Genomic DNA, 17,469 nt, shown 5'->3' on the forward strand with positions numbered 1-17,469 from the left:
GGCAAGCGTGTTGTGGACGGGCGGGGGGAGGGAGCATTTGTGGAACCTCTTCTATAAAAGAGGTTAGAACTGCAAGAACCCATCCCTGATATACATATACATATACATATACATATACATATACATATACATATACATATACATATACATATACATATACATATACATATACATATACATATACATATACATATACATATACATATACATATACATGAATTATTATTGTTGTTGGTTATTATCATCACCTTAGTCTCTCACATGATACCATCAAATGATTGTGAAATTCTAGGGTTCTCCAGAACACAATTTGAAAAACTCTTCTATTATTCCTTCCTGAAGAAAGCAGTAAATTATTTTCCTTAATGGCATTCAAGACATTAGCCCTAAATATTTATCTGCATAAAAGAACATTTCCAACCTTTAATGGAACTGTTTTAATAACATTAGTTTCACCTTCAAACATCTTTAAAAGCATCCCTGCATCCCTTTCAAACTTTTAAATAATTGCTCTTTCCTTGGGACAGGCAAATAATGAGCACATCTGAGTTGTTCAAAAAGCAAGGAATTAATCAGCCTTTGAGAGGTATATCCCAATGAGTAGATTTTATAAAATGTGTTGCCTTTCAAATAAAATGTGATAGGATCAGTGGTGGGATTCAAATTCTTTTTAACTATGGTTCTGTGGGCGTGGCTTGGTGGGCATGGCATGACTTGGTGGGCATGGCTCGGTGGGTGTGGTAGGGGAAGGATACTGTAAAATCACCATTCCCTCCCCACTCCAGGCGAAGAATACTGTAAAATTTTCATCCCCTCCCCACTCTGGGGGAAGGTTACTGCAAAATCTCCATTTCCTCCCGATCAGCTAGGACTCAGGAGGCAGAGAATAGATGGGGGCGGAACCTTTCAGAGGTGGCATTTACCAGTTCTCCAAACTACTCAAAATTTCCACTACTAGTTCTCCGGAACTTGTCAGAACCTGCTGAATACCACCTCTGGATAGGATCCATGAAGTGGGGTGGCTTTGAATCCCTGAGCATCCTTGCCCAACTTGGATCAATACTAATACAAGGGTGGGGGATGACCCCTGGTAAAGGTCCCCTTGAAACTGGGACTTGCTTGTATCCCACGTGTGCATTTCTACAAGTCAAAAAACCTTTACATAAAAGAAAAGGCAGCAGTAGTATATGCAATAGTATGTGCTTATTAATAACAAGAGAGGTCCTGTGTATTTCCGCTTTCTCTTTCTGCTTATGGTACTGGATCCAATGATGAGAAATGATGCACGGAACATGTCTGGTATTATGTTGCATCTGTCATTGTATGTTCCTAGAGACCTTTGCAGAGAGTTATTGTATTTTCTCATGAATAGCAACAAGTAAACAGAAAGGTCCTTTGAGGTTCTTTAATAGATCTCTATATAGAAAATGGTAACCTTTTGTCACAGTAATAAATAAGTTCAAGTAGAATCCCATATATAAAATGCAGCCCCACTGTTATTCTTGCACATTTCCTTTTGATTTCTTTCATGGCATGTATAATAGATAACAATAATATAACAATAATGTAACAAGTATAATAATATAACAAGTCGTCGGCTCAATTTCTATTATACATGCCATGAAAGAAATCAAAAGGAAATGTGCAAGAATAATAGTGGGCCTGCATAACCTAGTTAGGTTTGGGCAGACAATAAACTACATTTTCTCACATGAAAGCCACAGCATAGTTAAAACGAAGTATTTTTACTAAGACACTGGTAGAAAAATGAGATATACAAAGAGGATAAGACAATATTTTTGTAATGCATTTTTAGTAACCAAGTCAGAAGATATAAAATACTTTTTACTATAATATTTTTACTACTGTTATACAATATTGTCTTACACTCTAGGTAACGTATATGGTTGAGTAGTTTAGAGAAATTACGCAGAACAGTTAAGCATTCCTTGCTACCAATGACCCAATCCAATTTTCAATTTGTCTAATGTGTCTCTCAGCACTTCCAAACTTGATGAAGTTATCTGGAGGGAGGAAATAATATATTAAAATAAATGATGTTATAATATTCCCACTATATTTATGGATTGCTGTGAGGAATATATTTTTCCTGTGAGAATTTTGTGCAAACTGGTAATTAGCAGTCAATTAATGATAATTGCAACTAATTAGATGCTGTTAACTGATAAATGAGTTTTAAAAAATGATGATAAAAAATAGTGAGAATATTAAATAAAGTCTAACTATTCAAGGCATTTTTTTAAAAAAAACATGTAAGTTTTATAGGCAAGGAAAATAATTATGCTGGATCCTCCATCTTCATTACCCTCCACAGGATAAAAGAGGCTGACTCATTCTGTAGAGAATGAGTAACAATACTAGCAAGCCAGATTGGTGTAGTGGTTGAAGCAGGCTAGAAACAGAGAGACTGTGATTTCTACTCCAACCTTAGCTCGGAGTCACCTGGGAGGCCTTGGGCCAGTTCCCTCTCTCAGCCCTAGGAAGGAGGCAATACCAAATTTCTGAAATATGAAGTCAAGAAAACTACAGGGGCCTCTCCAAGCAGTTGATAGGAATTAGCACTGATTTGAAGGCACACACACATGCACACACACAAAGGATGGGGCAATAGTGATTTTTTTTTTTTACTACTGGTTCTGTGGGCGTGGCTTGATGGGTATGGCAGGGAAGGATACGGCAAAATCCCCCATTTCGACTCCAGGGGAAGGATACGCCAAAATCCCCATTCCCTCCTCTCTCCTGGGGGAAGGTTATTGCAAAATCTCCATTTGCACCTTACATTGGAGCCAGCCAGAGGTGGTATTTGCCAGTTCTCCAAACTACTCAAAATTTCTGCTACCGTTTCTCCAGAACCTGTCAGAACCTGCTGAATTTCACCCCTGGGATGGGGGCAGAGTTGTAAATAATGTGGAAAATCTCTGTATACAAATTTTGCATTTCTTGCCCTTATTTATCCTTTGTCCAGGGAACACGATGCCTTAAACACTACACCAAACTGGCTTTCTAAATTCAACGTAAGAGGATCCCCTCCCTGCAAACTCAACCCTTGATAATATTGAAAACATTGCAATCAATGACTCAGATGGCTGGCATTCCTTCACTATATAGGAAGCATACAGTGTAGGGATTGAACTCAGTGGTCTAAATCCCCCCCCAAAATTTTTAATGATTTTATGTCACTCATAGAAAAGGGCCCAGGGATTAAAACTATTTTCAAGAAACATAATTGCACTCCAATTGCACAACTGAGCAATTCTCCTTAAATAAGTAGTAAAGATGTTATACTTGAAATTGAATGCTGGGTACATTGCAAATATACAATGACTAATTCAATTCCTTAAATGTCAACATTATGGTGATTATCAAGCACTAATTGGTCATGTGATGTTTTCTCATCCAGACAAGCTGCATTTAATAAAAACAAGGACACTAAACAAAGTGATTCTTCATCCTCCCACTCACATATGTATGTCCACCATTGCTTCTCCAAAAGCAATTTTCCCAAAAGCAATTTTCCCCCTCCCTACTTATTCTTCTGTACCAGTAGAAGTGAATATTTGTAGCTCAGAGTTGAACTCTGAGGTTCTTGATGCTCTCTGAGCTTGGTAGTTTTCTTGTAGACGTTTCATTACCAAACTAGGTAACTTCATCAGTGCTAGTTTATTTTTCTGATCAGGATTCTGCTAGGACATGTGTGTGGAAACATAAAACGAGTTAATAATCAGTGACTCAGATGGTCGACTTTCTTTCACTGTATGGCATGCACATAGTGTTGGGGCTACACTCAATGCCTAGAACTAGGCACAGTACTCAAGGTATTGGGTCAAGTTGCAATGAGGGGGGCAGGAGGTCTTACCAAAGCAGAATAAAATGGAACAGCTGCTTCCATAATTTGGAAACTGTGCCTCCCTTCATTTGCTATTCTTTATGCCATATCCTATTGCTGACTTTCAGTTTGCAGTCAACTACTGTATTACTTCCAAAATCTATTTCACAATCCATATTTTCAGGTTCAATATTGTCCATCAGGTAAATGTACATTTCTGAATGAAGAATGCTATTAAATTTCATTCTGCTACTTCCACCCAATTTTTCTAATCTATCAATATCGTTTTGAATTTCATTTCTGAGAGCTTGGAAGACAAAACCTCTGATCCTGGTGACTGGCCCAGATTGGATCTTGCAACATTATCCCGGGACACGTAAGGGGTGAAATTCGACTGGCTTGGACCGGCTCGGGTGAACCGGTAGGGACGATTTGAATCGGTTCCCCGAACCAGTAGAAATCACTCCTGGTCGGCCCTGCTGATGCCCACCTGGTTGCCGCTCACCTCTTCCAGCTGCTCACTCGGCCCTTCCAGCCACTCAACCCACCCACCCAATCCGAATGTTTCTGCCTCCATTCACAGCGCAGCTGCTGCAGCCTGTCCCTTTAAGGTACTTCGACCCCTGGAAGGGCAGGGGCTTGGGGGGACCATAAAGGGAGCGGTTCCACCACAAAACCGCGGTAGACTAAAGCGCGCTCGCCGAAAGCGCGTACGTGACGTCATCACAGGGTGACGAAAACAGCACGCTGTGAGCGGTAAACTTAAAATTAACGCGTAAATCTAAACCTAACCCCCCCCAAACCTAACCCTAAACCTAACCCTAAGCCTAACCCTTAACCTAACCCTAAACCTAACCCTATACCTAACTCTTAACCTAACGCTAAACCTAACGCTAACCCTTAACCTAACCCTAAACCTAACCCTAACGCTTAATGTAACCCTAACCCTAACCCTAACCCTTAACCTAACCCTAACCCTAACCCTAAACCTAACCCTTACCTTTATGTGAATCGGCTTGCTTTAAAAGCGCTTTTTAAAGCGCCCTTTTTTCTCCACGGTCGTATTTGTCGCGCTGATGATGATGTCAGGTACGCGCTTTAATCGGGCGCGCTTTAGTGGACCGCGGTTTTGACGGGTCACGAAAGGGAGCAGCAGCTCTGCTGTGAATGGAGAGAGAAAAAATCGGCTTCTCTCTACAGCATTCACTAGGAGCCCTTCTTGTGCTCATACATACATTTTTTCCTACCAGGTTATGTAGACGGGGCTTGGGGGCTCCTGTGACTGAGTAAGCATGGCTGTGAGTGACATTGAATTGGCCATGCCCACTCAGTCACAGGAAACCACCACCACCAAGCCACACCCATAGAACCGGTATAGGAAAAATTTGAATATCACCCCTGGAGACGTATATTTGTTGAAATTTGTGAGTTTTAATAATGTCAGACTACAAATTATTGCAGGGATTTGGGTTATTGGCTCCCTTGCACTATCTTTGAAGACATGGGAAAATCACTTAAACCAAAGCCCAGAGATATTAACTTTCTGACTGAATTCCATGGTGTTAGTTCTTCTGCTGTAGCATTATCTCAAATCCCTGTTGATCTGATCAGCCATAACTAAATTAATCTTCTTCCCGTATCTGCCTGTCAGGTTCTGTAAAATGTTCTCCAAAAAGGTTGATAGCTATTTTTAAAAAAAAATATTCATCTCATTTCCCATGCTCACTTGTAAAAGGTGCTACAAAAAAGCTCACTCAACTGCCAGACTCTTATCTTTGATGTCAGGCAAAGAAATGCCTGACATCCTTCTCTGCTGAAGTGTTTAGAATTTCAGTCTCAGAATCGCTGTTTTAAAATTTCTCCTTTGTTGATCCATAATATTGTTGAATACATTATGCATCTGCTCAGGGAAGATATTGGAATGGCAAAAATAATGAAGAAGTAAGAAAATAAATATATATTTCTGGCTTCCCTAGAGTTCTTCAAAGAGAAAACTCAATGATAAATGAAAAAAATTGTGCAAAGTTTATGTCCTTACCCTGCTGTACTTGTGCTTCTTAAAAGCTTTTAGAAAATCCTCAGCACGACAGAGTGGCTCATTGATAGAAAAGTCATGGGACAATAAAATACCTCTGTCAGATAATGGAAAATCTGAAAAACTAACAAATAGGAACACTTCTATAGAATACTACAATTGTTCTACTCATTGTTGAATGTCTCATAGAATAACAGAGTTGGAAGGGACTTTGGAGATCTTCTAGTCCAACCCCCTGCTTAAGCAGGAAACCCTACACCACTTCAGACAAATGGTTATTCAACATTTTCTTAAAAACTTTCAGTGTGGGAGCATTCACAACTTCTGGAGTCAAGTTGTTCCATTGATTAATTGTTCTCTCAGGAAATTTCTCCTCAGTTCTAAGTTGCTTCTCTCCTTGATTAGTTTCCACCCATTGCTTCTTGTTCTAACATCAAGTGCTTTGGAGAATAGCTTGACTCCCTCTTCTTTGTGACAATCCCTGATATATTGGAACACTGCTATCATGTCTCCCCTAGTCCTTCTTTTCATTAAACTAGACATACCCAGTTCCTGCAACCGTTCTTCATATGTTTTAGTCTCCAGTCCCCTAATCATATTTGTTGCTCTTCTCTGTACTCTTTTTAGAGTCTCCACATCTCTGAATGCAGTATTCCAAGTGTGGCCTTACCAAGGCATTATAAAGTGGTAATTAACACTTCACATGATCTTGATTCTATCCCTCTGTTTATGCAGCCTAGAACTGTGTTGACTTTTTTGGCAGCTGTTGCACACTGCTGGCTCATATTTAAATGGTTGTCCACTAGGACTCCAATAACAGTTATTACTTTTGAGCAAGGTACAACTTATACAGTACTTGTGCATTTTGTTTTTCTTGCCTAAATGTAGAACCTTACTTTTTTCGAAATTGAATTTCATTTTATTAGATAACGTCCTATGTTCAAGTCTGTCAAGATCCTTCTCTATCACACAGAATCCTGTATCTTGATTTGCTTCAGCATGGAACATGGAAACCATTATACATAGATTAGTGTTTCTCAACCTTGGGAGCTTTCAGATGTATGGACTCTAACTCCAGGTTGGCTGGAGAATTCTGGAGGTTGTAGTCCACACATCTGAAACCTACCAAGATTGAGAAATACTACTCTAGAGGGATTGCCAGTCAAAGCAGAGAGGTTTACTGCCAGAAAGACAAGTGGCCTAACCTGAAAAATGCAGCTTTTCCTCTTTTGTTTCTCAATCTGCTAGAACTGCTCCTGTCTTGGAAACAACATTTTGAAATTTGTAGGCACACATGTCTAATCCCACGGCAGATCACACCACTTTCTGATTCAAAATTGCCTACTGAGTAGCGTGACTCCTTTCCTAGGAACAAAAATAATAATAATTCTCTGTCAGGCAATAGTTTTGCCACTTTGGTTGCCAGGGAACATCATGCTGTGTTAGTAGGGCAATCTTTCACTGTTGCTAAGAAGACATTGCTCCTCATTTAAATATAGTTTTTCCCCCTATTCAGTTATAAACTCACCTATAATTCATTGCAAGACCTACGAGCATTTTCTGACATCTGTGTTTGATGAAACAACTCAAGCAATTTACACTTGTGCCAGATTATATACATAGCAGTTATTGCTTTGATTTTTCTCCCCCTCATTACTTGGTGTTGAATAGGTGAGGTTGTTATGAAATGCTGAAATACTATAATCTTGCTTGGGTTAAAGTTAACTTATTTGGAGGTAAATTAACTCCTTCCAGCAGTATCATCCAAGTCTCTAGGGACATAATAGCAAACCTATGGCATTCGGGTCATAGGTGGCATGCGGAGCCATATCTGAGGGCACACGAGGCATTGCCCTATGTCAGCTCCAGCTGGCCAGCTAATTTTCAGCCTTCCGTAGGGTAGGGGAGGCCATTTTAGCCCTCCCCAGGCCTCAGGAAAGCTGCCGGAGCCTGTGGATGGCAAAAAATGGGCCTAACTGGCCTACTGGATGTTCAGAAATGAACTTCCATTTTTCACCATCCACAGGCTTTGGAGACTTTCCTGAAGCCTGGCGAGGGCGAAAAATGGTCCAATGGGCCTACTGGAAATCTGGCAGCTTCAGTGAGGCAGGGGGAAGCACAGGTGTGTGTGTGTGCATGCATATGCAGGGGAAGGGCATTGCATTATGGGTGTGGGCGTGCACACACGTGCCCTTTTGGCATCCGAGCCAAAAACGTTCACCATCACTGCTCTAGGTTGTCCTGCAAAAACAGGCCCTCTTTGGGCACTCAGTTTGTGTCACCCTTAGGCATTGATATAAAGAGGTGAAAAGGGACAGAAAAGCACCAGCTTCCGAATCAGCTTCATTTCTAAGCATGTCCTTTGATCCCAGAGAGATATGATCTTAAGGAATGAAAGAGTTGAAAAATGTAATTGGGTGATTGAGAAGGATCTCATCAATTTGCCTTCTGGGAAATCAGAAATGCATTTGCCTTTTTGTAAATGAGCAAATTTCTATGCCAGCTATCTTCTTTTATCATCCATGACTTTCATTCAGAATGTCAAATTTGTTAAGAACTGAGAGCCAGATTTTTTCAGAAAAGAGATGTCAATTTTTTTTTTATAAACATCTAATAGTTGCCCATTTCAGGATGGGAAGAAAATTGGATAAAGAAGTGCTGGAATTAAAACTGTGATTGCTCTTTCATGTGACCGAGGAAAGTCCGTTGTTTTTAGTGGCTGAATCCTGGTATGGAATAAATATTCTTATTTAGCCTTGCCATGTCTCGAGTCTACACCAGAATCTAAGCCTTATCATAACAGACCAAACCAAGTCAAATGTCTAGGAACTGCTTCTGAGTTTTGTATGGTTGCTCAACTCAAATTCTGTGACTCTGAACAGTACACAAAAGACAAACATCCAGAAAAAAAAATAATTCAAAAGAATTCATAAAAACATATATAGTCATAAAGGCAATCTTATTGAATGTATATAACTAAGCTGTTCTTGTCCGTGATTTTCACAATATATACCCACTAACTGAAAGCTTGTAGAGCCAAACCTTCCATATTAAAAGTAATAAGAAGTTGATGGATATCCTTTTGCACTTGAAGTCCTTGTTTATCATAATTTCCCATTAGAACAAAATGAGAGTCACAATGCACATTCTAATTACACTATCATAGTGTTGATGTAATTGTGTAATCACATTATTTGAATTACATCTGGTGAAAGAATAAGCCTATATACTGTAGTTATCCTTGAACTGTCTAATTCAGCTTTTCAGATAAATACGAATACAATAGCAGAGTTGGAAGGGACCTTGGAGGACTTCTAGTCCAACCCTCTGCCTAGGCAGGAAACCCTATACCATTTCAGACAAATGGCTATCCAACATCTTCTTAAAGACTTCCAGTGTTGGGGCATTCATAACTTCTGGAGGCAAGCTGTTCCACTGATTAATTGTTCTAACTGTTAGGAAATTTCTCCTCAGTTCTAAGTTGCTTCTCTCCTGATTAGTTTCCACCCATTGCTTCTTGTTCTACCCTCAGATGCCTTGGAGAATAGTTTGACTTCCTCTTTTTTGTGGCAACCCCTGAGATGTTGGAACACTGCTATCATGTCTCCCCTAGTCCTTCTTTTCATTAAACTAGACATACCCAGTTCCTGCAACCTGTTCTTCATATGTTTTAGTCTCCAGTCCCCTAATCATCTTTGTTGCTCTTCTCTACACTCTCTCTAGAGTCTCCACATCTCTTCTACATTGTAGCGACCAAAACTTAACGCAGTATTCCAAATGTGGCCTTACCAAGGCATTATAAAGTGGTATTAACACTTCATGTGATCTTGATTCTATCCCTCTATTTATGTAGCCTAGAACTGTGTTGGCTTTTTTGGCAGCTGCTGCACACTGCTGGCTCATATTTAAATGGTTGTCCAAGATCCCTCTCACAGTTACTACTATTGAGCAAGGTACCTATACTGTACCGGTGCATTTCATTTTTCTTGCCAAAATGTAAGAACCATACTCTTTTTGCCATTGAATTTCATTTTATTAGCTAGTGCCCAATGTTCAAGTTTGTCAAGATCTTATTATTTTTATTTCATTAGGTTGTACTCATTAGTGGACACCTGGACAGCTGGGATGTGGGTCAGGGAGCAATGGATGATGGTGGAGGAGCATTTATATCATGGGAAGCATTATCACTCATTAAGGATCTTGGTAAGTATCTATATAAATAGTATAGTGCTATAATGCTTATGGAATTATCCTGCTTCTTAGACTTCCTTAACTTTATTTCTTGTAATACATTTTTCCAGAATTTCCTTCTGGCAGTAGCTATTTCTTTAGGAACTGTAGTGTTTTTAATTTTCAAACATAGCAAACATTTCTTATTTGTTCGATTCGTGGTTTAGGAAAATCCAAAGTATCTGTGAATATCCAAAGTATCTGTGAATATTGAAAGTCCTAATAAAAATAGTTCTGACAGTAGTGCAATTTTATTTGTTGAAATAATTTAAGAGCCACATCCTATTTGTTTTTAATCTTTTTTTTTTTTAGTGCCTGGTGGTCCATGATAAAAACAGTTTGTAACACCATTGCTGACCATAAGGCTAGTTTCTGAATGTAAAAGACGGATCTGACTGTTTGTTGACAGCCATGTTTATACTTTATCTTTTCTCAAAGTAGTTTAATTAAAGAGTTTTGGATGATAAATTAGGCTATGGATAAGCAACGCAGGGATGTGCAGTAAGGAGAGGCAGGGGAGGCAGAGCCTCACCACTGTCATCATGAAAAGAAAAAAAATGTAAAGGAAAAAGGCAAGAGCTGAAGTCAGGCTGAGCTAGTTGCTGCCAAAGTCACCGTGGATGACTCTCCTTAGTGCTTAACTGTTTTAAAAAGCCTCTTAAAAAGCGCCCTATACAGGAGGAGGCAGGAGAACAACGTGCCTTATCTAGTCTGACTTTAGGCGTTTTATGATCACTCGAGCAGAGTTAAGCAGGGTTAAAAGCCTCGGCAAGAGCCGAGGTGGCGCAGTGGTTAAATGCAGCACTGCAGGCTACTGCTAGATCAGCAGTTCAGCGGTTCAAATCTCACCGGCTCAGGGTTGACTCAGCCTTCCATCCTTCCGAGGTGGGTAAAATGAGGACCCGGATTGTTGGGGGCAATATGCTGACTCTCTGTAAACCGCTTAGAGAGGGCTGAAAGCCCTATGAAGCGGTATATAAGTCTACTGCTATTGCTATTGCTATTGCTATTGCTAAAAATTCCTGACATAGGTGAGGCACGCATTCCCCTGCCTCCTCCGGTAGAGGGTGCATTTTTAGAGGCTTTTTTAAACAGTTAAGCAGAGTCATCCACGATGACTCTGGCAGCAACTAGCTCAGCCTGACCTCAGCTCTTGCCTTTTTCCTTTTACATTTTTTTTCTTTTCATGATGACAGGCAAGAGCAGAGTTGAAATCCTCTCTGAAACAGCTGGAAAAGGGTCGGAGGGAGGGGGAGGAATTCAAACTTCATCCTCAAGTGTAGATCCCTCCCCAAGTGTAGTTTGATTGCAGGCAGAGCCACGTTGCCTTTTCAAACACACACACACACACACACACACAGAGAGAGAGAGAGAGAGAGGGAGAGAGAGAGAGAGAGAGAGAGAGAGAGAGCTGGATAAAACTATATAAGCCCAGCTTCACTGATTACAAGTTTGAAAAGGCAATGTGACTCCACCTGCAATCAAAGGCTGGGATCGGCTCCCCTCCGGCTTCTCTGCCTCTTCTCTCACCCCAGCCTGCAAGCAGGAAGTGAATGGGTGGGTGGGCTTTATTGCATTTCAGGCATTTCCCACCCAGACAGTGTGGGGAGGGTATGGCAGAGGAGCTGCTTTCAAGCCACTGGAAAATATATCCAATCCAACTTCTGTGTTTGCATTTGTTTGAGAGAGAGTGAGTGAGAGAAAGAAGGGGGTAGGAGAGATAGTCCAATCCAACTTCTCTCTGTGCGTGTGTCTGTTTGAGAGAGGGGGGAGGGAGGGAGAGAGGGAGGAAGGAAGGGGGGGAGAAGAAAAAGAATGAAGGAAACTTTTTCGCAAAGGAGAAAAACAAATGCTGCCGCTTTAAATCGGAACTGAGCATGCCTGGCTGTGGAATTCTGGGAGTTGAAGTCCACAAGTCTAAAAAAATTTGAAACCCACCACTGTGTCAGTGCCTCACCAGCCATAAACCTCACCGCACATCACTGAAGCAATGTAACATTAATTCTATGAGTTGGATTATAAAGGCTGTAATACTTAATGTCCATAACATTTAGAAACTTATTTCTGATCTAACAGACAATGAATAGCAAATTAATATTATTATTATTATTATTATACAATTGTATCACAGCGGCCAGTTGTTTCGCCGGATTTGGCATTGGTTACTAGTCGGGCCCCACCCAGGGGCCTAGGACGTCGTAACGTATTTTCGCAATATGCGTGCAGATCCAAGCAGTGCGGCTTTTTGCATTTGACTGATGGTGATTTTGTCAATTTTTAACTGTTTTAAATGTAATTCCAGTGCTTTTGGAATAGCACCCAGTGTGCCAATTACCACTGGAATTACCACTGCTGGTTTGTGCCATAGTCGTTGAATTTCTATTTTTAAGTCCTGGTATCTTGCGATTTTTTCATGTTCCTTCTCAGCGACCCTGCTATCACCTGGTATTGCGATGTCTATGATTGTGACCCTATTTTTCTCAACCAGTGTGATGTCTGGTGTATTATGCGCCAGTATTTTGTCGGTTTGTATACGGAAATCCCACAAGATCTTGACCATCTGATTTTCTGTGACTCTTTCAGGCTGATGTTCCCACCAGTTTGTTGCTGTTTTAATATTATAATTTTTGCACAAATTCCAATGGATCATTTGTGCTACTGAATTGTGCCGCAATTTATAATCAGTCTGCGCGATTTTTTTACAGCAGCTGAGTATGTGATCAACAGTTTCGTCAGCTTCTTTGCAAAGTCTGCATTTGGCATCATCAGAGGATTTTTCGATTTTGGCCTTAATGGCATTTGTGCGGATAGCTTGTTCTTGCGCAGCCAGGATTAGTGACTCTGTTTCTTTCTTTAATGTACCTGTTTTTAACCATAACCAAGTTTGTTCCCTGTCCACTTTATCTTTTATTTTTTCCAGAAATTGACCATGCAGTGCTTTGTTCTGCCAACTCTCCATTCTTGATTTTATCACATCTTTTCTGTATTCTTGTTTCGTCTGTTGGGCCTTCAGTAGATTTTTGTTCTTTACTTCGATTAATAGATGTTCTTGACTTTCTTTTAAATAATCAGCCAGTGCATGTTTTTCTTCTTCAACTGTTTGCTTCACTTGTAATAATCCTCTGCCACCTGATTTTCGTGGCAGGTACAGTCTATCAGTATCACCACGTGGATGTAAACTGTAGTGCATTGTCATTAGTTTCCTGGTTTTTCGGTCCAAAAGGTCCAAATCAGCTTGTGTCCAGTTAACTATGCCAGCTGTGTATCTTATAACTGGTATTGCCCAGGTATTTATGGCCTTGATTGTATTTCCACCATTCAATTTAGATTTCAAAATTTTCCTAACTCTGTTGGTGTACTCTCGTCTGACAATAGTTTTTACTTCTCCATGCTTGATGTTATCCAACTGCAGAATGCCTAAGTATTTGTAGGCTTCATTTTCTTTGCATTTAATTAGTTGGCCATTGGGCATTTCAATTCCCTCAGATGCAGTGATTTTGCCCCTTTTTATGGATACAGTGGCGCATTTTTCCATGCCAAACTGCATTGAAATATCGGTGCTGAATACTCGGATTGTATTTGTCAATGATTGGATTTCTATTTCTGACTTTCCATAGAGTTTCAAATCATCCATTATATAGTAAATGCGAAATTTTTTCAGCTTTTTTGGCTGTTTGGTAGCCTAATTTCATTTTTTTTAAGATTACTGATAGTGGGATCATTGCGATGATGAAGAGAAGAGGTGAAAGTGAATCACCCTGGAAAATTCCTCGCTTGATATTAACCATTCCGTAGCTCTCATTCCCTACTGCCAACTCAGTTCTCCATTGTTTCATTGCCTTTTCAGTAAAGGATGTAATATTTTTGCTAATGCCAGTTGTTTCTAAGCATTTTATGATCCAACTATGTGGCAGTGAGTCAAATGCCTTTTTGTAATCAATCCAGACCATATTCAAGTTCGTTTTTCTGTTCTTACAATTTTCTAATATCATTTTATCAATTAGAAGCTGATCTTTTGTGCCCCTGCTCCTTCTTTTGTTGCCTTTTTGCTCTACTGCTCTATTATTTCCAAATAATCCATCATGTTATCTGCAATAATGCCTGTGAGTAATTTGAAGGTTGTTGGCAAGCATGTTATTGGTCTATAGTTTTCAGGTGTTGTTCCTTTAGTTGGATCTTTCTGAATCAAGTATGTTTTTCCAGTTGTCAACCATTCATCAATTTGGCCCTTTTGTAAAATTTCATTCAGTTGCCTGGCCAATATTGCATGTAAACTGGTCAGATATTTGAGCCAGAAACCATGTAATTGGTCCTTTCCAGGTGATGTCCAATTCTTTACCTTTTTAACTCAATTTTTGACCATCTCAGTTGTTATTTCTAATACTTGCATTTGTTTGTTGCCAATGCTTTTCTCAAAGTCATGTATCCACTTTGCTTCCTTGTTGTAGTCCTTTGCATTTTCCCACAATTCTTTCCAGAATTCAACTGTGGCCTGTTTTTCTGGTTTTTCACTTTTGGTGTCACCATTTACATTAAGACTTTGATAAAAACGCCGTTGGTCTGATCGAAATTGCTGATTTTGTTTATATTGGATGATTCGTGCCTCATATCTTTCAATTTTTCTAGCTGTTGCTGTTATCTGCTGTTTTACAATCTCTACAGCTTCATTGATGTTTCTTGTATCCAATCTATATCTCCTGATTAGCCGATCTATGATTTTGTTGTTTTTAAGCCGTTGCTCATGCATGTTCTTTAAGTTACTAGCATCTGCCCTTAATTTTTTTATTTTTTGTTCTAAACGGATTTTCCACTTTGGCTTTGATGCTTTTTCTGTTGTATGACTAGGTACTTTAATTTTAATGCCTAGTTCATTAGTGACTATTACAGCTGCGCTGTACATTAACTGGTTTGTTTCCAAGATGGATCCTGGTTCAATTGTTGAAAACACTGCATTAACCATTTTCATGATAGGGGCCAAAATTTTCTTTGGCACAGTTTTTAGTGATGGTAAACGTTGCCTTTCCTCATTAAGCAGAAAATGCTCCATGATCTTATCCTTCAATTCTTTTTGTTTTTGAGTTAGTTCATCAGTTGGTTCAGTGATAACTGGTTCTAGTGGTGGTGATATTATTTCCTCCCCAAGAGCTTCTTCTGGGAGTTCTACTATAATGTCTTTAGTTGTGTCTTGAATATCAGTTATTTCCGCTTGTGATATTGTTTTTTGGGTTTTGCAATTTGCCTGAATTTCCTCATGTTCAACTTCACTAAACACTTTATTCCGTATAATAAATCGCCTTTGATCTGCTAATCGTTGTTCACTAACATTTGAATCTGGATATTGTTGTTTCCATAATTCATACATTCGCTTTAAATAGCCTCTTTTTTCTGGCTCTGAGTTGTAGTAACAGGCCATTATGGCACGGTTTTCATCTGCACTATATTTTTGTCATTTTGTTGGCTGGTCCACTTGTAGCCCACTTGTCGACGGATGTCCAGGGACCCCAACATCCGCCGCGGCCCTTGTTAACCCACGCGACGACCGATGCGGTATGGAATTCTTATTTGTTTTTTTCACCATATTGTATGGGTTGGCGGGGGTTTTTTTACGGGACCAGATGCCAACCTGATCCCAACCTTCCTCCTTTCTCATCCGGGCTTGGGACCGGCAATGGCGGAGATTATTATTATTATTATTATTATTATTATTATTATTATTATTATTATTATTATTATTATTATTAACAATAATATTACTGATTTCACCCAAAAAGGGAAAATTTGTTTCCCCTGTATTTCTATTGTTTGGTAGTGAATTACTGCAGTGCAAGGCAGGGGGAAGTCTGGAAACAAAATATTATCACATGGTTAACAAATGTTAAAATACAATTATTACAAATATGGTCAAAGAAACTGCTGTGGTTAAACAGCAATTAAGGATTAAAATCTTTGGAGTTCTGTCACAAAATTCTCAACAGAATGAATGGCCTGGGTTATAATGATGCTATAAACAGGAGACTATTTCAGTAAATGCACAAAATGAATGGAACAGTGGTGAGATTCATTTTTTTTTACTACTGGTTCTGTGGGTGTGGCTTTGTGGGCATGGCATGGCTTTGTGGGTGTGGCTTGGTGGGCGTGGCAGGGGAAGGATACTGTAAAATCTCCATTCCCACCCCACTCCAGGGGAACAATACTGTAAAATCCCCATTCCCTCCCAAGCAGCTGGGACTCAGGTGGGGCCAGTCAGAGTTGGTATTTACCGGTTCTCCGAACTACTCAAAATTTCCGCTTCCAGTTCTCCAGAACTGGTCAGAACCTGCTGAATACCACCTCTGGAATGGAAGTATATTCAGGTCCCAATCCTTTTGGTCCAAAGCTCAGGTGAAAACTAAATGGCCACTCAAAGTGAAATATGACTGCTGGTATATGAATCTGGATATGCCTAGAGCATTAAATATGAATCCTTGATGAAGCCTGACATATGAATTCAGTGACTATCCAAACAAGAAAAAGTAGCTTTTCATAGTACAAGAATATAATTAAATTTGTTAATCATTCTAGTTTTACATTCTCTCCCTCCCATATTTCTCCAATCATCCTAGAAATATTTGTCCAACAAGATTATAGTGCCCCTTTATTAATTTTTCACTAGTTACAATGTTAGAAATATTTGCTACAGCAGTTGAAGAATGGGTGTTTAAAATCAAAATACTTACAAATTTTGTTTCTTTGTTAGTTTAAGGTGACCAGATTTTCAGATTGGAAAAGAGGGACACCCTTGACCGGGGGGGGGGGGGGGGGGGGGGCTTGATTAAAAAAATTTTTTTGTCAAAAGGTCACCCCAGGACACTGAAACCAGCATAAATACGAATCTGTTGCCAAACAAAATTTTGATCACGTGACCATGAGGATGCTGCAACGGTCGCTAAGTGTGAAAAATGGTCGCAACGGTCGCTAAGTGTGAAAAATGGTCGCAACGGTCGCTAAGTGTGAAAAATGGTCATCAGTCACTTTTTTCAATGCCATTGTAACTTTGGTCACTAAATGTTTTCCCCCTCCTCGAGACTCCTCACTTCTTCCTTCATTCCTCTTGCTTATCTACCTTCACCTTATCTGTCTTCTGCTCTTTCCCTCTCTTCCTTCCTTCCTCCCTCCTTCCATCCTCTTCTTTCCTCACTCACTCCCTTCCTCCTTTTTTCTCTTCCTTCCTCCTTCCATTCTTTATACGATATAAAATTCAATGAGGGTGAAACACACCAAATCTGGCAAAGCTGCCTTGCACCAACCTGGCCTGCCCATAGAATAGCAGCCACTTTGAGACACATAAACCTGGTCTGAACATATTGCATCACAAAGA

The 17,469-nt window shown here is 39.8% G+C and overlaps 1 protein-coding gene across 3 annotated transcripts in view; it reads left to right on the plus strand.

Moving 5' to 3' along the window:
* The window catches only part of CPQ (carboxypeptidase Q), a 177,753-nt gene that overhangs the window by 92,989 nt on the left and 67,295 nt on the right, over nt 1-17,469 (plus strand). For all 3 annotated transcript variants that reach the window (XM_032222640.1, XM_032222638.1, XM_032222639.1), the window contains exon 5: nt 9,974-10,085. In XM_032222640.1, the coding sequence (XP_032078531.1) occupies nt 9,974-10,085 (112 nt within the window). The remainder of the gene's footprint in view (nt 1-9,973; nt 10,086-17,469) is intronic.

Source organism: Thamnophis elegans, chromosome 8 (genome assembly GCF_009769535.1).
Source record: "Thamnophis elegans isolate rThaEle1 chromosome 8, rThaEle1.pri, whole genome shotgun sequence".
Classification (NCBI taxonomy): Eukaryota; Metazoa; Chordata; class Lepidosauria; order Squamata; family Colubridae; genus Thamnophis; species Thamnophis elegans.